Genomic DNA, 17,644 nt, shown 5'->3' with positions numbered 1-17,644 from the left:
CTACAGCGAGGTGCCTGGGCAGTAATGACTATGGCAGATAACCAAGAGATGAGCCTAAGGGGAGAGTTACCAAGCCCTGTACATTCCATGCTGTTGGCCAGAAGAGAAGCCGAGTGTTCCTCAGTCTCCTAGGGGACATTCTGGAACACTGAGATCAAGGTAAGGACCATGGGTATCCTAGGCAGAAGATATGGCACCCAGGAGCATGGGAGTTCGTATCCAAACACCATCCCCAGAGGCCTGGCCTAACCAGTCATGTCTCGGCCAATAGCATGCAACATGCAAAGGCCAAATGAGAAGACATTCTTCCACAGAGGATGACAGTGCCTAGACCAGAGATCTACCCCCAGGTGTCCAGCGGGGAGAAGGGAGAAGACAGAGGAGGTACTCTGAAAGACTGAGAATCTACTCACAGGAAACTGAGTGAACTGAGGACTTTTAAACAAGAAATGAGAAAGTTACTTTGGTTGGGTAAGTTCAAGTTTATTCCACTGCCAAAGAGAAGTGTTCATGAACTAGTTGAGTTCAGTTATAAAAAAAAAGTTCTGGGACACCTGAGTGGCTCAGTCGATTAAGTGCCTGACTCCAACTCGGGTCATGATCTCAGGGTCCTGGGATGAAGCCCCATGTCAGCCCCAAGTCAGCGGCAGGCTCTGCACTCAGCAGGGAGTTGCCTTCTCCTTCTCCCTCTTCCTCTGCTCCTCCCCTTACTATGTTCATGCTTGCAAGTTCTCTCTCTCTCCCTCAAATAAATAACTAAAATATTTCTTTAAATTACATTTTTTAAAAAGTAATTTGTGCACATCTGAGGACTATACATTTTCAAACCACTACATATTCTTATTTCAGACATCTAAAAATTAGAAAGGAAAACAAAACGAATGTCCATGTATCCACCACCTCACCTAAGAAGTCAGTCCTCCCACTACTCCTCCCTGACTACTTCCCCACTCACCCCCACAGGTAAATGCTATCCTAAGGTTTTATTCATTTTCACTTCCATGCATTCCTTTTTTACTTTAACTGCAAATCTGTCTCCTCAATAAAAAGTGCATTATTTTGCCTACATATAATCTTAAAATAAATAGTATCATATTATAATTACTTTCCTGCAACTTCCTTTTCACTTTAACATTATAGTCCTAAGATTCACTCGTGGTGAAATCTGTAATTCCAGAGTATCTACTTAATTCAATTTCTTTTTTTTTTTTTAAGATTTTTTTAAAAGGTTTTATTTATTTATTTGACAGAGAGAAAGATCACAAGTAGGCAGAGAGGCAGGCAGAGAGAGAAGGATAAGCAGGCTCCCCATTAAGCAGAGAGCCCGACACGGGACTCAGTCCCAGATCCCTGAGATCATGACCCAAGTCGAAGGCAGAGGTTTAACCCACTGAGCCACCCAGGTGCCCTAGTTAATTCAATTTCTTAGTCTGTTTAAATGTACTATGGATACTGATTATTCCTATTACCTTATTTTGAGCTTTCCAATTTTGTCTAAGCTTTCTTTTTTTATTGTTTCTTGATAACTGTTTTGAATTGATTCAGTTATTGTCTCTACTGACTTGGAAGTGCACATTTTATTTTTAATATGTAATAGTACATTTTTCAAATGTATATGTCACAAAGTTTAATATTATTCATCATTGTTATCCTTCCCCAGCAACTCCACTCCAGCTCCATTATTGGTGACTCATATTTTAATTCTGCTTCAATTTTTACCCACAAATCAAATATTATTGTATTGCTCTATGTGGCCAATATCTGTTTATATTTACCCATCTATTTACCAACTTTCTGAACATTATTCTCTTGCTTCTCACACCTTCCTTCTGAGGTAATTCTTTCTTCCTAACAAAATTTGTAAGTCTGATGATAGCAAATGCTCTTTTTGCCTTGTCTAAAAGTACCCTTGGTTTACCTTCATTCTTGAATGTCAGTTTGTAAACAATTCTAAGATGGAAATTATTTTCTCTTCACATTTGAAGGTTTTATAATATTATTCCACTGGCTTATATTGTTGTAGTGAAGGTGTCTTTTGCCCATTTAACTGTTATTTCTTTATAGATAAATCTTTTATTTCTGCCCTCTTTTAATACCTCTTCTTTGTCTTTGTTTTTATGGTTTTTCTTTTAAGATTTTATTTATTTATTTGACAGAGAGATTGGGGGGGGGGGGGCAGAGAAGCAGGCTTCCCGAAAGAAGGGAGCCCAATGTGGGGCTCGATCCCAGGACCCTGGAATCATGACCTGAGCTAAAGGCAGATGCTTACAACTGAGCCACCCAGGTACCCCTGTTTTTATAATTTAATTGTGGTATGTCTATGTATGAATTTTTTTTTATTCCACTTGAGATTCATTTTGCTTATTGAATCTGAGTATTTATATATTTCATTAATTTGGAAAAATAATCAGCTATTATCTCTATGAATATTTTCTATGTTCCCTCCTCTGTCTCCTCTCTTCTGACACTCCCAATAGAAGAGTTTGAATCAAGGTGGGTAGCTCAGTTGGTTAAGCATCTGCCTTAGGCTCAGATCATGATCTTGAGGTCTCAGGGGAGTCCTGGAGGGCTCCTGGGATTGAGCCTTATTATGTTGGGCTCTCTGCTCACCTGTTGGGCTCTCTGCTCCTTCTCCCTCTCCCTCTGCCTGCCACTCCCCTTGTCTGTGCTCCCTCCTTCTCTCTCAGTCAAATAAATAAATAAAATCTTTTTAAAAATATTGAGGGAGACAAACTATAAGTGACTCTTAATCTCACAAAACAAACTGAGGGTTGCTGGGGGGGAGGGGGTTTGGGAGAAGGGGGTGGGATTATGGACATTGGGGAGGGTATGTGCTTTGGTGAGTGCTGTGAAGTGTGTAAACCTGGTGATTCACAGACCTGTACCCCTGGGGATAAAAATATATGTTTATAAAAAATAAAAAATTACTTAAAAAATAAATAAATAAAAATAAATAACAATTCAAAAAAAATTTTTTTAAAAAAATAAAAATATTTCCCTTTTCTAAAAAAAACGAAGAGGAAGAGTTTGAATCTCTCACTTTATCTTCCTGTCTCCTACCCCCCTTTTTATATTTTCTACCTTTTTGTCTATCTGTGCTTCATTCTGGGTAATGTCTTCAAATCTAGTTGGTTATCTCTTAACCAAATCTTAACTAAATCTATTCCCTGCTGTCTAAACTCACTCACCACATTTTAAAATTTCAATCATTTTAAATTTTTGGAAATTCAATTTGGTTTTTTATCAATTCTGCTGGAATTTTTTTGATAGTATCTTGTCTTAGGATACCTGGATCATAGGTAAACATCTGCCTTTGGCTCAGGACATGATCCCAGGGTCCTGTGATCAAGCCCCCATCAGGGCAGCAGGGAGCCTCTCCCCCTGCCTGACACTCCACCTACTTGTGCCCTCTCTCTCTAATAAATAAATAAAATCTTTAAAAAATAGTATCTTGTCTCTTTCTTGTGTTTTTAATGTCTTCTCTTGAAAAATTTTAGACTTCATGGTTCAAAATTCTGTATCTCATAATTCTAATATCTGAAATCCTTTTTGGTCTAACTCTACTATGTGTTGTTTCAGCTGACCCCTTCTCAGAGTGGCTTGTTTCCTTGCGTGTTTTATTATTTTGGATTGTGTGCTCATGATTGGCAGAATTTTATCAGTTAGGACCCTGTGAAAACTAGGGATGATTTATACTACTTCCTATCTGGAACACCTAACTTAAAGTTTTGGCCTAGGGCTTCCCAGGCCAAGCGGGAAACAATTCATTCAAACTCCATATCTATAGGAACACCAGACAATAAACACAACATCTCAGAGAAGACAATTTTGTTTTTACAACCAATTCTAGCAGACAGCCAAGCCTATACAAACAAATTTCCTTATCACATTCTTTGATACTAAGTGGGCTTTTTTAAACATATTTTAAAAGATTTTATTTATTTATTTGACAGACAGAGACCACAAGTAGGCAGAGAGGCAGGCAGAGGTGGGGGGGGGGGGATGCAGGCCTCGATCCCAGGACCCTAAATGGGCTTTTTAAATTCACTTTTTCCCTCAGGCCATAGCCCACCAAAAGCTTTATGCAGGAGTCCCAGCATCTGGGTCACCCAAGCATCTGGGTTGCTGAGACTTACAAACAACCAGAAGGTAGCCTCAGTTCAAAGACATGTGTTGTTTTTGTTCTCTAAGGATTTCTCTTATTTTCTAGCTACCTTCAACATGCATTTAAATGGAGATACGTGGGGGCACCTGGGTGGCTCAGTGAGTTAAGCCGCTGCCTTCCGCTCAGGTCATGATCTCAGGGTCCTGGGATCGAGACCCGAATCGGGCTCTCTGCTCAGCGGGGAGTCTGCTTCCTTCTCTCTCTCTCTCTCTCTCTCTGCCTGCCTCTCTGCCTACTTGTGATCTCTCTCTGTCAAATAAATAAATAAAATTTAAAAAAAAATAAATGGAGATATGTTAAATTTTATCCTGTATATCCAGGAAAATTGCAATGGGTTTTTTTAGAGATATACGCCACCAGAGTGTCCTGCCCACACTTTTTAAATCATTCAGTTTGCAGTGAATGTGGAACAGTTTGGAGAAGAGACACATGCAGAAGCTGGGAGACCTACAAGAAGCCTACTGCATAAATTTATACAAAAGAGGATGATAACTTAAAGAAGATTGGTTTTAGCAGAGATAAACAGAAATAGATGGATCTGGGAGATATTTAGTAAGTAAAATCAACAAGGTTTCAGACATCCAAAAAGAAATGTCTAGTGGGAAGTTTTAATGGGGGTTAGGAGGTCAGAAGAGAGATTCCAGCTTCATAGGGTATCAGGAAGTCTGAAAAACTGGTAACTAAATTTGTTACCAAAACTCAGACTACTGAGCCAATGTCTGAGACACCAGTTTTGAAGCAAAGAAAGTTTTATTATCAGAAGAACAGCCATTTCCAAAGCCGCCTCGTCCTGATGAGCCTAGGGACTGCTTACACACCCTTGGGGAAGGAGGTGAGTATGTGAGAGGAGGGTGAGGGGTTTCTTGAAACCCTGAATGAGGGAAATCTGGAGGTATACATTTTTCCAGAGAATGAGGGGTCAATCGGGACCTGATACATCAGGTACATCAGATCATTTCAAGACAAATGTTACTGTCCAATCCTTAGTTTTGTACAGTCAGAGGGTAAACAGGGAGTAGGGGTAGAAAAGGCAAATTTATGACTGATAATGTTACGGAACCTGGACTGGATCCTGATGGGAGAACCAAGTGGCACTCAGAGACTTTGGAGGATTGGAGGTTTATTTAACACTGGTGAGCTCAGAGGAGACTGTTCTCCAAAGGTCTGAGCCCTGATCACGAGTAGGGAGGGTAATTTATATCCTTCTACTTCCACATTCTTGGTACTTTTGGTTCACTCAGGAAACAAAGTAGGAAAGAAGCAGCAGGAAGGGCTTTGAGACAGGGACTAGAACTCCCTTGCTAGGGAGTTGGAATACATTTTTTTCCTTATCATTCCCTCCTTTGATGCCCCTTTATTTTTTTAAGATTTTATTTATTTGACAGACAGAGATCACAAGTAGGCAGAGAGGCAGGCAGGTTGGGGGGGTGGGGAGCAGGCTTGCCGCCAAGCAGAGAACCCAATGTGGGGCTCAATCCCAGGACCCTGGGATCATGACCTGAGCCAAAGGCAGAGGCTTAACCCACTGAGCCACCCAGGTGCCCCTTTGATGCCCCTTTAAACACCAAATTTAGAGGTCATCATTATCATCTACTATGGTCCAATACTGCAAGGCTAGTATCTGGGCAGCGGCTCACCTGGTAACAGTGTTTTCTATGAACTTAGCAATCCATCTTAAGGCTGCCCAATAAGCAGTAACAATAACAAGTTTCTGAGAGACAGTCCATTCAGAAGGGGAGGCAGCATCAATTCCGACTCCTGAAGTGAGGAATATTGCACGGACGATAGGGACTAGGGCAAACAGATGCCCATCAGTCGGTGGGGTCTCACTGAAGGTGGAGCCAGAGGGGTCCATAGGGTCTGGTTGGGTTCCTACTGGTGTGATTCACCTGACTGGTGAGCCTTCTTTACTCTAAAGTGGTGGGTCCATTGGGTGACACCTGAGATCTTGAGGGCAGTAGGGGTGCTTAGAACAACAGTGTGGGGCCCTGTCCACTGTGGCTTGAGGGGGTCCTTTTTAAAGCTTCTTGGGAGATGCACCTTAGAGTTTCCCCTGGGGCTTGGAGGTGTTGGGACACTTCAAGTCTCCAATCTGATTGAGGTCTCCTCCAAGCCTGCTTATTATGGGAGATGGCCTGCCATAGAGCCTCTGAGATGATATACCTGCGGGAATCTTTTAAATCCAGTTGACTAAAATAAATAAGATCAATGACCTCCAACAGTCATGCTCCATAGAAGTATAATGCTCAGGTCCAGGCATAAGAGTAGATGGGTTTAAAGTCTGACAGGTTTTCAAGTGTAGCCTGGTATTTAATAAGTTGGCCTCCATCATCCATTGGTAGTGGCCTTTGGTTTTTAAGACTCTGGACCAGGGGCGCCTGGGTGGCTCAGTCAGTTAAGCAGCTGCCTTCAGCTCAGGTCATAATCCCAGGGTCCTGGGATCAAGCCCCACATTGGGCTCCTTGCTCAGCGGAGAAAGCCTGCTTCTCCCTTTCCCTCTGCCTGCTGCTCTGCCTACTTGTGCTCTCTCTCTCTTGAATAAATAAATAAAATCTTAAAAAAAAAAAAAGTGGGGTCAGGGACACCTGGGTGGCTCAGTGGGTTAAAGCCTCTGCCTTCAGCTCAGGTCATGATCTTAGGGTCCTGGGATCAAGCCCCACATCAGGCTCTCTGCTCAGCAGGGAGCCTGCTTCCCCCTCTCTCTCCGCCTGCCTCTCTGCCTACTTGTAATCTCTCTCTGTGTCAAATAAGTAAAATCTTAAAAAAAAAAAAAAAAGAAAGGAAGGAAGAAAGAGGGGTCAGGGCACCTGGGTGGCTCAGTAGGTTAAAGCCTCTGCCTTCGGCTCACGTCAGGGTCCTGGGATCGAGTCCCACATTGGGCTCTCTGCTCGGCCAGGAGCCTGCTTTCCCCTCTCTCTCTGCCTACATGTGATCTCTGTCTGTTGAATAAACGAATAAAATCTTTTAAAGAAAAAAAGAAAAGAAAAGAAAGTGAGGTCATCCATTATCCAAGTCACATAGAACTGGTCAAGGTGATAAGTTATACAATTTCTGGGGAATCAATCCCTTTTTCCAATTACTTAATCATATGCCATGGGGTCATGTTATTATTATCCCCACAAAATAAAAACAAGAAGATTGTCTAAATGAGCCATCGTGCAACTTCTCTGAAGTTTACCTCAAGTTGTCTAGCTTAAGTAAACAAAAAACATTTAAATACAGTCAAATTTAGAATTTACAGCCACAAAGGTGGGTTATTTAAACATAATTTTTCTCTCTAAAATAACCCTCATTTCCAGAGATAGCCAAATCAGGTCTAATTTATTTGAGAAACAAGTCCAGTTTTAACAAACTTGGCCTAATTATTTACATAAGCTCAGCAAGAACAGTGATTGATCATATAGATCTTTTAGAATCTGCTTTGCTGGAACTTTATAAGGCATCTCTAGGTTGAACTTTTTAGTAGCCTCTCCAGGCTAGAAGTCAAGCCAAGTACTTGCCATCAGACATCCCTGCAATACCTGTAAGATTTGGAAAGATTCCTCTTCCTGAGGTCCCCAAAGTATCCTGAGGTTCCTGCACCTGCCAGGAAGTGACATTCTTTACTCACCTGGTGAGGTTGCTGAGAACTCTGTAAGTAAGCTATCAGGTCAAGAGCTCCAAAGTACTTTATGGCTCCAGTTTTCCTAAGTCAACCTTAGCTCCTTAAAGCTGTCTGGTCATATCTGAGTCTATGCAGGTCTTTCTCAAATAGGACATTCCAGTCAAAGCCTTGGTAAAACAACTAGTGTTTCCAATGGTGTCCTGTTACAAGGAGAACAGGTTCTTTTTCCTTTTTTTTTTTTTTTTTTTTTAAAGAGAACAGATTCTTACTGAACTTATTATGCAAATGACCAGGACTGCCATGGAAGAAGTTATACTTACTTACTGAGACCTTTTGAGTTTCAGAGGCTTCAGATAGGGAGAAAAGTTGAATGCTTTAATTTGCTTACAAATGATTATTTTATCATGTTTCTGTAAGTCATAGAAATCTTAAGTTTCATTAATCAGGAAGAGTGAGCATTAAGGAACCAGCAAGGTTTTTCAAACAAGGATCACGAAACTATAATTGTCTTTTTAGTACATTTAGTCCCATGTTACTGACCCTTATTCAGTTTGAATGCAGCTTTTACTCAGTTCTGGAAAATCTTACTCATTTGAGTTCTGATCTTAAAGACACTGAATACCTGTATTGTCCTAAAAGTCCTTTATATGAGCCTCCTTAAAGAAGAAACTCATTTTACAAGAGAATTAGAACAATTATAAATGACAAAAACTCAGAACAGACATGGTTATTGATCTGACAGGAGAGTTCACTATGATACGATTGACAAGGAAACTCAGTTATTCTGTGACACATAACACTTCAATATCCAGAACCAGAACATTACATACCAAACAACCAAGCCTAATTAGTCAACACTGTGTTCTGATTTAAATCTTGGGGAAGTTTGTTAAAACCTTAGAGAGTTTTAAAGCACATCCCTAAATAGGATTAGGGATGTTAAAGACCTTTTAAAGGCAAGACATAGAAACTAGTTTTTCTAGGCAAGCAGAGAGAAAACAACTATTTGCCTTTTCTTATCAAAACGGACCAACAACTGGAGAATATGTTGTCTTTTTGAACAGACAGAAAGCTGACTTACAATCTTATACCAGTGCCTTTAAAATTCATTCATTTCAATCTTAGTCCATCCTGACCACATCTAAAATTCATTTCCAAAGATTTCCTTTCACAAAACTTCTACAACTTTCCTTTGCATTCACATTTTGTCCCAAGCCATTTCTTTCCAAATAATCATCTCATTTAAAACAAAATTACCTTCTTTTTCCTCCAACAAATTCATTCCCATTCCTTATCTTTCTTACATATCTCCTACTTTCCCACATACAGAGTGGTTTCACTTATTTCCATCAGTTTTAGTTACAGTTTAACAGAATTTTTCACTCTTTAGAAACCTTAATCTCCCATGAAGACTAAGGAGTAACCAATCGTGAACTGTTACACCCGAATTCTTCAGATGGCAAATTTGTGACTCAGTTAAGCACAAAACATGCTAGCAACAGATTTAAATATCCTGTTTCTTTTTTTTATTTCTTTTCAGTGTTCCAGAACTCATTGTTTATGCACCACACCCAGTGTTCCATGCAATACATGCCCTCCCTAATAAATATCCTTAGTTTCTTTGCAGTAAGAACTCAAAAGCACAGACCTATGTCCAGTAATTAGTGACTTAGCACTTTATCCTATTTGGAAAAGACCTAGATGTCCAATGAATTCAATTTCATTTATCATCCAAGCAAAACTTGAAAGTAAAGACTTTGAAAGCTATCTTAACAATTACCCAAGAAAACTTTGAGACAATTATCCATCAGTGTGGTCATCTTTTTGCTAACAAATTGCCACAGAGATAACACGAGGTTATTTGACCTTCAGTAAACCTTGATAGAGTAAAAGTTTCATGTTTCCTGCTGATAACTAAAAGACATGTCCATCTTAATTAAACCAACTGGGCACCTGGATGGCTCAGTCATTAAGCAGCTGCCTTCGGCTCAGGTCATGATCCCAGGGTCCTGGGATTGAGGCCCACTTCAGGCTCCCTGCTTGATGGGAAGCCTGCTTCTCCCTCTCCTGCTCCCCCTTGCTTTTTTTCCCTCTCTCTGTCAAATAAATAAATAAAATCTTTAAAAAATAAAACCAACAGGGGCGCCTGGGTGGCTCAATTGGTTAAGCCGCTGCCTTCAGCTCAGGTCATGATCTCAGGGTCCTGGGATCGAGTCCCGCATCAGGCTCTCTGCTCAACAGGGGGCCTGCTTCTCTCTCTCTCTCTCTCTCTCTCTCTCTGCCTGCCTTTCTGTCTACTTGTGATCTCTCTGTCAAATAAATAAATAAAATCTTTTAAAAAAATAAAAATAAAATAAAACCAACAAACTTAGTTTAAATACTGAATTATGTTCCACCTGGATCCTCCCCATGGTCAGTTTTCACCTGAGACACATGAGGAAATCTGGAGTGGCCGGTGTTAGGTACAACGGGTGCTCTTCTTGCTCCTTTACAGTGAGGGGAGAAGGAGCCATGGTGCCTATGGCACCAAGGATGGTCCAGAAGCCAGTAATACAGGCTGCACCCAAGGTGGTGCAGAAACAGGAGAAAGGGGATGGGGAGGCAGAAGAGACAAATTGCTGCCAGAAGGCAGAGAAAGGGTTCCTAGTTCAGGAGCTCATCAGCTCCAACAGAGGAGCAGACGCCATGTTCTCCCACCAACAAGGCGGTATACGTAGTCCATGTCAGGCCAGAGAAGAGAGGGAATTTCCCGGTAACAAATAAAGTTTCAGCAGCTGCTTGGAAATATTCCTTAAAGTCCCTGTCCTGGGAGTGCCTGCGCGGCTCAGTTGTTAAGAAACTGCCTTTGGCTCAGGTCATGGTCCCAGGGTCCTGGGATCCAGCCCCACATCCAGCTCCCTGCTCGGCGAGGGAGCTGTTTCTTCCTCTCCCACTCCCCCTTCTTGTGTCCCCTCTCTGGCTGTGTCTCTCTGTCAAAAAAATAAAGAAAAATCTTTTTTAAAAAAATCCCTATCCTAAAGGACGCCTGGAATCATGACCTGAGTGGTAAGCAGATGCTTAACCAAGTGAGCCACTCAGATGCCCCCCTCCATGCACCCCCACCCCCCCATCCCCACAAAACCTAAGTGTGAGAGATCCTGTTATTTTACATCCTGTTTCTGTCTGGATCAAATTTCCTGTACACTTTCAAAGCTGCTAAATCAGATATCTCCCCACACATGCCACTTAGAAAAAGCAGGAGCACTATCTTCTTCCAGTTCAGCTTTAGGCCCTAGGTCAGAGGAGGACTGTAGTCCTGCACTTCTCCCCTCATCCCCTCAGCTCCCCCTCCCACCGACCCCCCTGTTTCTTGACGGGCTCCTCCTTATCCAGAGCCATCCTCATTGCTGCCACTGATGCCCCCTGGGCAGGGCCTCCCTGATAGGCTTTGCTTCCTTACTGCCTTTGTGCTTTTTTACTTGGGTTACAAATATCCTACTTTGGTCCTTCCTATTAGCACAGAACTGGACCCATGGGGGCAGAGTTTGGGCTATCTGAAGCCAAGAATCAATATATGGGAATTGGTCAGTGTGTCCGGGAGTCCTGACCATAATTTTTTAAATGACCTGGACAGTGGGTAGGTCTTTCAGCACCCTCAGAGAGCCAGTTGACCCTCCTTGTGTCGCTGGCTCTAAAGACAAAGGGTGGGTGTCCCTCTAAAGGAGAGACCAGTCACCCAAAGGAGACTCATTCCAATTCACATAATGTGCTTAATTTTCCAGGAGACATTTTTATCCCATTGTGTCCCAAGAATCCCTTCTTAAAATTTTCCAGCATACAGTCTAAGACCATAGGCTTTGAAGAGCTTCCACCCATGAAGAGCAGGGACTCTCTTGTCCACCCTGTGTGTCCCCTCCCTGTGTCGCTGGCTCTAAAGACAAACAAAGGGTGGGTGTCCCTCTAAAGGAGAGACCAGTCAGACGCCCACCTGTCCGCCCTCCCAGAGGAGACCTGGGTGCCTCTTGGCCATAGGGAATCCATATAAAACCCGGACTGGTGCCCCAAAGAGGCTCGCCTTAGAACTTATGAGGACACCACGGAAGCAGATTTGGGCCCACTCAGACTCTGTAGGCTTCTGGGGACCCGAAGTGTGCCCATGGATGGAGCCACAGAATCAATCCGCCCAACAAGCCAAGTCAAACTACACATTCACTCCCGCATTCATACTGAAGTTATTGCAGTTCCTTCCACCCTGGGAGGCCCTACCTGTGAAACCTCTAAGAGGTCTCTGGGAAGTGACACAATCAAGCCCACCTGTCAGGGTGGAAGGAGAAACTGATCACTTCCCAGTGATCACTTTCCCAGTCAGGGAATCAAATGTTATGGAACCTGGACTGGATCCTGACGGAAGAACCAAGCAGCACTTGGAGACTTTGGAGAACCGGGGGTTTATGTAACACCTGCAGGCTCAAAGGAGACTGGTCTCCAAAGGTCTGAGCCCTAAGTATGAGCAGAGAGGGCAATTTATACCCTTCTACTTCCGCATACTTGGTACTTTTGTGCCTGTGGGAAACAGGGTAGGAAAGAAGAACCTGGAAGGGCTTTGAGACAGGGAATGAAATTCCCTTGTTGGCTTGATCAGCCATCTTAGAGTAGTTTTTCGCTTACAGTAAGAGATGCTAAAACACAATAAAGTCAGAAACAAAACAGAAGGTAGAGGTAAGTTAATAAAGCAACTAATACAACTATGGTTCCGCTTAGGTGTCCAGACTCAAATTCACCAACACAGATAATTGGGAAAAAATGCAGAGGGAAAAGAGGAAGGTCTTAGGACCCCGCTTTGAGAAATACCAACATTTTAATACCAGCATCTTAAGAAGCAAGAAACTGAAAAAGATGGGTGAAAGACCCAGAGAGAGTTGTGGCCCTTCACTGAGACCAAGGGGAGGAAGTGTCCAGCAAGTGTTACAAGAAAAATTATTGAAAACCGGGCATTTGGGGCACCTGGGTGGCTCAGTGGGTTTAAAGCCTCTGCCTTCAGCTGGGGTCATGATCTCAGGGTCCTGGGATCAAGCCCCGTGTCGGGCTCTCTGCTTAGTGGGGAGCCTGCTTCCTCCTCTCTCTCTGCCTGCCTCTCTGCCTACTTGTGATGTCAAATAAATAAATAAAATCTTTAAAAAAAAAAAAAGAAAGAAAGAAAACCGGGCATTCACAAACTGTGGAAAGAACCAAGATGCCCTTCAGTGGACGAATGGATAAGGAAGATGTGGTCCATATGGAGTATTATACCTATGGAGTATAATACCTCCATCAGAAAGGATGAATACCCAACTTTTGTAGCAACATGGACAGGACTGGAGGAGATTATGCTGAGTGAAATAAGTCAAGCAGAGAGAGTCAATTATCATATGGTTTCTCTTATTGCTGGAGCATAACAAATAGCATGGAGAACAAGAGGAGATGGAGAGGAGAAGGGAGTTGAGGGAAATTGGAAGGGGAGGTGAACCATGAGAGACTATGGACTCTGAAAAACAATCTGAGGGTTTTGAAGGGGGAGGGGAGGTTGGGGGAACCAGGTGGTGGGTATTAGAGAGGGCACTGATTGCATAGAGCACTGGGTGTGGTGCAAAAACAATAAATACTGTTACGCTGAAAATAAATTTAAAAAAAGAAAAAAGAAAAGAAAACCGGGCATTCGTTTTGGTGACACAGGAAATTGGTGATATTGCCGTGAGAGTTAATGAATGATACAAGCAAAAGACAGAAATGGTGCTCGCTTTGGCGGCACATATACTAAAATTGGAACAATACAGAGATAAGCACGCAAGGATGATGCGCAAATTCGCAAAGCCATTCCATTTAAAAAGAAAAGAAAAGAAAAAAAAAAAAAAAGACTGCCGTGAATCAGGAGTAGAAAATGGACACCATCCCTCCGAGAAGGTTGGTTATGCAGACCAAGACAGAGAGAGGGTATTAGCATTGGAAGAAAAGGACTGGAGATGTTATTTTAAGAAGAGGGGAACTTTAGATTATTCAAAAGAAGACAGGAAGGAACCGGAAGAGGGAGAAGAAAAGATAAGAGGCCGGGTGGAAAAAAATCCATAGTACTGCGAATTCTCTTGCATTACTACTGATCCACCCGGCTGAATGTTTCCGCTTTCGGCCAAGGGGTTTTGAGGGGTTGGTATTTGTTTTGGATTGTTCCCGCACTAAAGCCTTCCCTCCCCGGCCCGCTTCCCTTCTTTCCCCGCCCACTCGGTCTCCACCTACAGCCCCGGTCAGTCCCCGCCACTCCTAGCAAAGAAATATACTGCCGGCCCTATGAATTCTTCCGGGTCGCCAGGCAGGGCCACGCCCAGTCTCAATCTTGCCCGGCCGCCCATTGGAGCGCGCTTCCCGAAAGACGCATGCGCACAGAGGACGTAGTCGCTTCCAAGATTGGGCACCCCCCCCCACACCACCACCACCGCCGCGGCCACCAAATCTTGCGCAAGCGCGTTAAGTCCTGGTCGCTATGCGGGTGCTTGTGGGTGAGGGAAGGCGGAAAGGGAGAGTCGGGGGCGGGCTTATGGGAAGGTTGAAACAAAACAGGAGAGGCGAGAGGCGGTTTCTGAGGGAGGGCACTAAACCGTGCACAGGTGATCGTGCAACAGCCTTGGCCTCCTACCCCAGGAAGCCGATTCTCCCCAGTCTCTGTGACCTGTGTCACCTCTGCATCGCGGGGAGGGGACGAGAAGGAGGGGAGAAGTCTGGAATCAGATGGGATGGCAGCAGAGGAGGGAGCCGCATGTGGGGACGGAAGGCAACCCGGAGAGGATAAATTCCTCGTATTTTCTGGGCAGGTGGCGGGACGGGCTTCATTGGGACAGCGCTAACCCAGCTGCTGAAAGCCAGGGGCCACGAAGTGATGTTAGTCTCCCGAAAGCCGGGCCCCGATCGAATCACGTGGGTATGTCCATCCTCTGGAAGCTGTAGGGGAAGGTCTGTTTTGGAGGCGCAGGGCGAGCCCCCACGCCCACCCCTCAGCACTGTGTTTTCCCTGACAGGATGAACTTGATACGTCGGGGCTGCCCCACTGCGATGCCGCTGTCAACCTGGCGGGAGAAAACATCCTCAACCCTCTCCGAAGGTCAGCCAGGCCCTGAAGCTGATATCCATATGAGCAGAGGGAGGACTGTGTGACCCTGATGAGAACCTGCGAGCTGTGGAGAATGGAGATGTCAGATTGAGAACTAAAATCCAATCCCAAACTCCTCATCCCGCCCCACTTCCCTACACACCCACCTGCCCTTCTGCCCTCTCAGAGATTGACTTTGGTCCTCACTGATAACCAAGGATGCCCAAAATATATGCCTTTTCTCTATCCAGGAGAAATGGGCCATTTCTCTAAAGCACAATGTGGGTTTTTGCTAGAAATGGGTCTGGATGAGCCCCAGGGAAAGAGGAAGGGGTATGTGTGTGTATGTATTTAGTGGCTCATTTCCCTTTTGTTTCTCCTGCAGGTGGAATGAAAGCTTCCAAAAAGAGGTTCTCAACAGCCGCTTGGAGACCACCCAGATACTGGCTAGAGCCATCAACAAGGCCCTACAACCCCCCCAGGCCTGGGTCTTAGTTACTGGCGTAGGTATGTCCCAAATCACACACACACACACCCCATATTAGCCAGAGGAAGAGAGGCCGCAGAGTGAGGGGCTAGCTCAAGCCCTTCTAGCTCCACATTCCCCAGAGTACTGGTCTTTTCCAAGCACAGGAACTTCCTAGGCCCTCCATCCATGCATATTTCTCTGACCTTTGTGTACTTTCATTGAGAAATGGGGATCCCTAGAGGAAGAGGGGATAGTGGTACTGCTCCTGATGCTGGAAACAGTCCCCCCTACTCCCAAGTCCCTTGCTTGTCCCAGTAAAGTTCTTTAGGAACAGAATTCCTGATTCTTGTATTTCACCACTGGGACCGGACAGAACATGTGTCAGCCACTACTCTGTTTTGCTGTATTACAGCCTTTAATCCTTATAGGAACCCTAAAGGTAGGTGTTATGATTCCAATTTTAAAGATGCCAACAGAGAGCTTATATACCTTGTCTGAAGTCACAGGCTTAATGGCTGAGCTAAGAGTAGATCTCAGGTAGCAGATCCCTAAGTCTTTGCTCTTAACCACTACAATCTAGCAGCCCTTCAGCTTTGCCCTGCAACTAAAGATAAGTTACCCCAGCACAGGAATGGGTCAGACCATGGAGCAGCTCAAAGGGAAAATATCTATGGCTTTGTCTTCCCATGGGAATATCCCAGGGGCCAAGGAGGGTGAGACCAAGAAGAACATTGCCTGGTCCCGAGGCAGGACTGGGGACTCGGGGCAAACCAGTGCTGTTCCACTGGCAGCTTACTACCAGCCCAGCCTGACTGCAGAGTATGATGAGGACAGCCCAGGAGGGGACTTTGACTTTTTCTCCAACCTGGTAACCAAATGGGAAGCTGCAGCCAGACTTCCTGGAGAGTCTACACGCCAGGTGGTGGTACGCTCCGGTGAGAACCCGGGCCTGGGCATCAGACAGGTTTGGAATGTCTTCCCTGGGCTGGGCGCATGGGGGAGTCAGGGGAGCTGAGCTTCCAGAGAGTGAGAGGAGGCTGCCATTTCTGCCCACCCAGTCTGCAGGTGGGAGGACGGGAGGCCCCAGAGAGAGCTAAGGTAGGTGGCATGGGGAAGGGGAGACTGGAAGGAACAACGGAACTGCCTGGAGACCAAGGAGCCTCCTGTCTTGTCCCTCTTGCCTGCTCTAGGGGTTGTGCTGGGCCGTGAGGGTGGTGCCATCCGTCACATGCTGCTGCCCTTCCGCCTGGGCTTGGGGGGCCCCATCGGCCCAGGCCATCAGTTCTTCCCCTGGATTCACATCAGGGACCTGGCAGGGATCCTGGCCCATGCTGTTGAAGCAAGTCACGTGCAAGGAGTCCTGAATGGGGTGGCTCCAGCCTCCGCCACTACAAATGCTGAGTTTGCCAAGGCCTTCGGCGCTGCCCTAGGCCGCCCAGCCTTCATCCCTCTCCCCAGCATGGTGGTGCAAGCGGTCTTTGGACGAGAGCGTGCCATCATGCTGCTGGAGGGCCAGAAGGTGGTCCCACGGCGGACACTGGCCACAGGCTACCAGTACTCTTTCCCAGAGTTAGGGGCTGCATTGAAGGAAGTCGTAGCTTAAGTGGGGAGGCTCCTGGCAGGGCCTGAAGCCTGTCCCTCTACAGAGGCTTCCTGGTTAGAGACTGAATAGGCCCGGGTACTCCGAGACCAGAAACCTTCTGGTTCTTAGGGATTCCTCTCCCCACCTTCCTTGTTCTCTTGCTCTGCCTTACTTAACTGAGAAACTGTCCACTGTCTCAAGGCGGCTCATCAAGTTGGGTCCTTTACCTCTTCAACTCCTTGTAAAAGAATTTCCAAGTTTGGTTTCCCTACATGTTCCATTACTGTCCCTGGTGTCCTTTATGTTGTGTAGGATCCTCTGTGACTGAGGCAATAAAGATAAATTATCTCACAGGCTTCTGTTTGCTTCTTTGGCCTAGATTCTTCTGGAATTTACATCCAAGAAAATGCCAGATGACTCCTCTATGTGGGATTTTGAACCTTATAATGGGCAGTATCTCCCTTCTTGGTCCCTTCATTGCCAAGAGCTGGTAACAAATCTGGGGTATGAGGCTAACGATAAAGGTGGAGACTAGAAAATGAGAAAAATGATGATCTGTTAACAGTGGGTTCTGTGGTCCCTGCATACTTGTCCACATAGTCCCATTAGGGTGCCATCAGAGGAAGAGACAAGGCCACAGTCTAGAACAGCCTTCAGTCTGTCACTGAACAGCAGTGAATTAATAAAGCAATCACATGCTAGTCTTGGGTCATCAAGCTGCAGTAGGA

The 17,644-nt window shown here is 44.8% G+C and overlaps 1 protein-coding gene and 1 pseudogene across 5 annotated transcripts; both read left to right on the top strand.

The window, feature by feature from the left end:
- Nucleotides 1–13,517: 13,517 nt before the first annotated feature.
- Nucleotides 13,518–13,612, top strand: LOC132000454 (U6 spliceosomal RNA; annotated as a pseudogene).
- A 528-nt stretch (nucleotides 13,613–14,140) lies between these two features.
- On the top strand, nucleotides 14,141–17,267 carry SDR39U1 (short chain dehydrogenase/reductase family 39U member 1). 5 transcript variants are annotated; one of them, XM_059373019.1, is made up of 6 exons: nucleotides 14,175–14,278; nucleotides 14,591–14,697; nucleotides 14,795–14,877; nucleotides 15,251–15,372; nucleotides 16,126–16,269; nucleotides 16,525–17,267. In XM_059373019.1, exons 1-6 carry the CDS (start codon nucleotides 14,263–14,265, stop codon nucleotides 16,935–16,937), a joined length of 885 nt encoding a protein of 294 aa, XP_059229002.1. In that variant the 5' UTR covers nucleotides 14,175–14,262; the 3' UTR covers nucleotides 16,938–17,267. The 5 variants fall into 5 exon arrangements, with proteins under 5 accessions (XP_059229003.1, XP_059229002.1, XP_059229001.1 ...); XM_059373018.1 differs by lacking the exon at nucleotides 14,175–14,278 and adding an exon at nucleotides 14,285–14,386; XM_059373020.1 differs by lacking the exon at nucleotides 14,591–14,697 and having other exon boundaries at nucleotides 14,141–14,278.
- Nucleotides 17,268–17,644: the final 377 nt, after the last annotated feature.

The sequence above is a fragment of the Mustela nigripes genome, chromosome 13 (assembly GCF_022355385.1).
Source record: "Mustela nigripes isolate SB6536 chromosome 13, MUSNIG.SB6536, whole genome shotgun sequence".
NCBI classification, from domain to species: domain Eukaryota; kingdom Metazoa; phylum Chordata; class Mammalia; order Carnivora; family Mustelidae; genus Mustela; species Mustela nigripes.
Note: the sequence above shows the minus strand (reverse complement) of the source record. Positions and strands in the feature narration are given on the sequence as shown.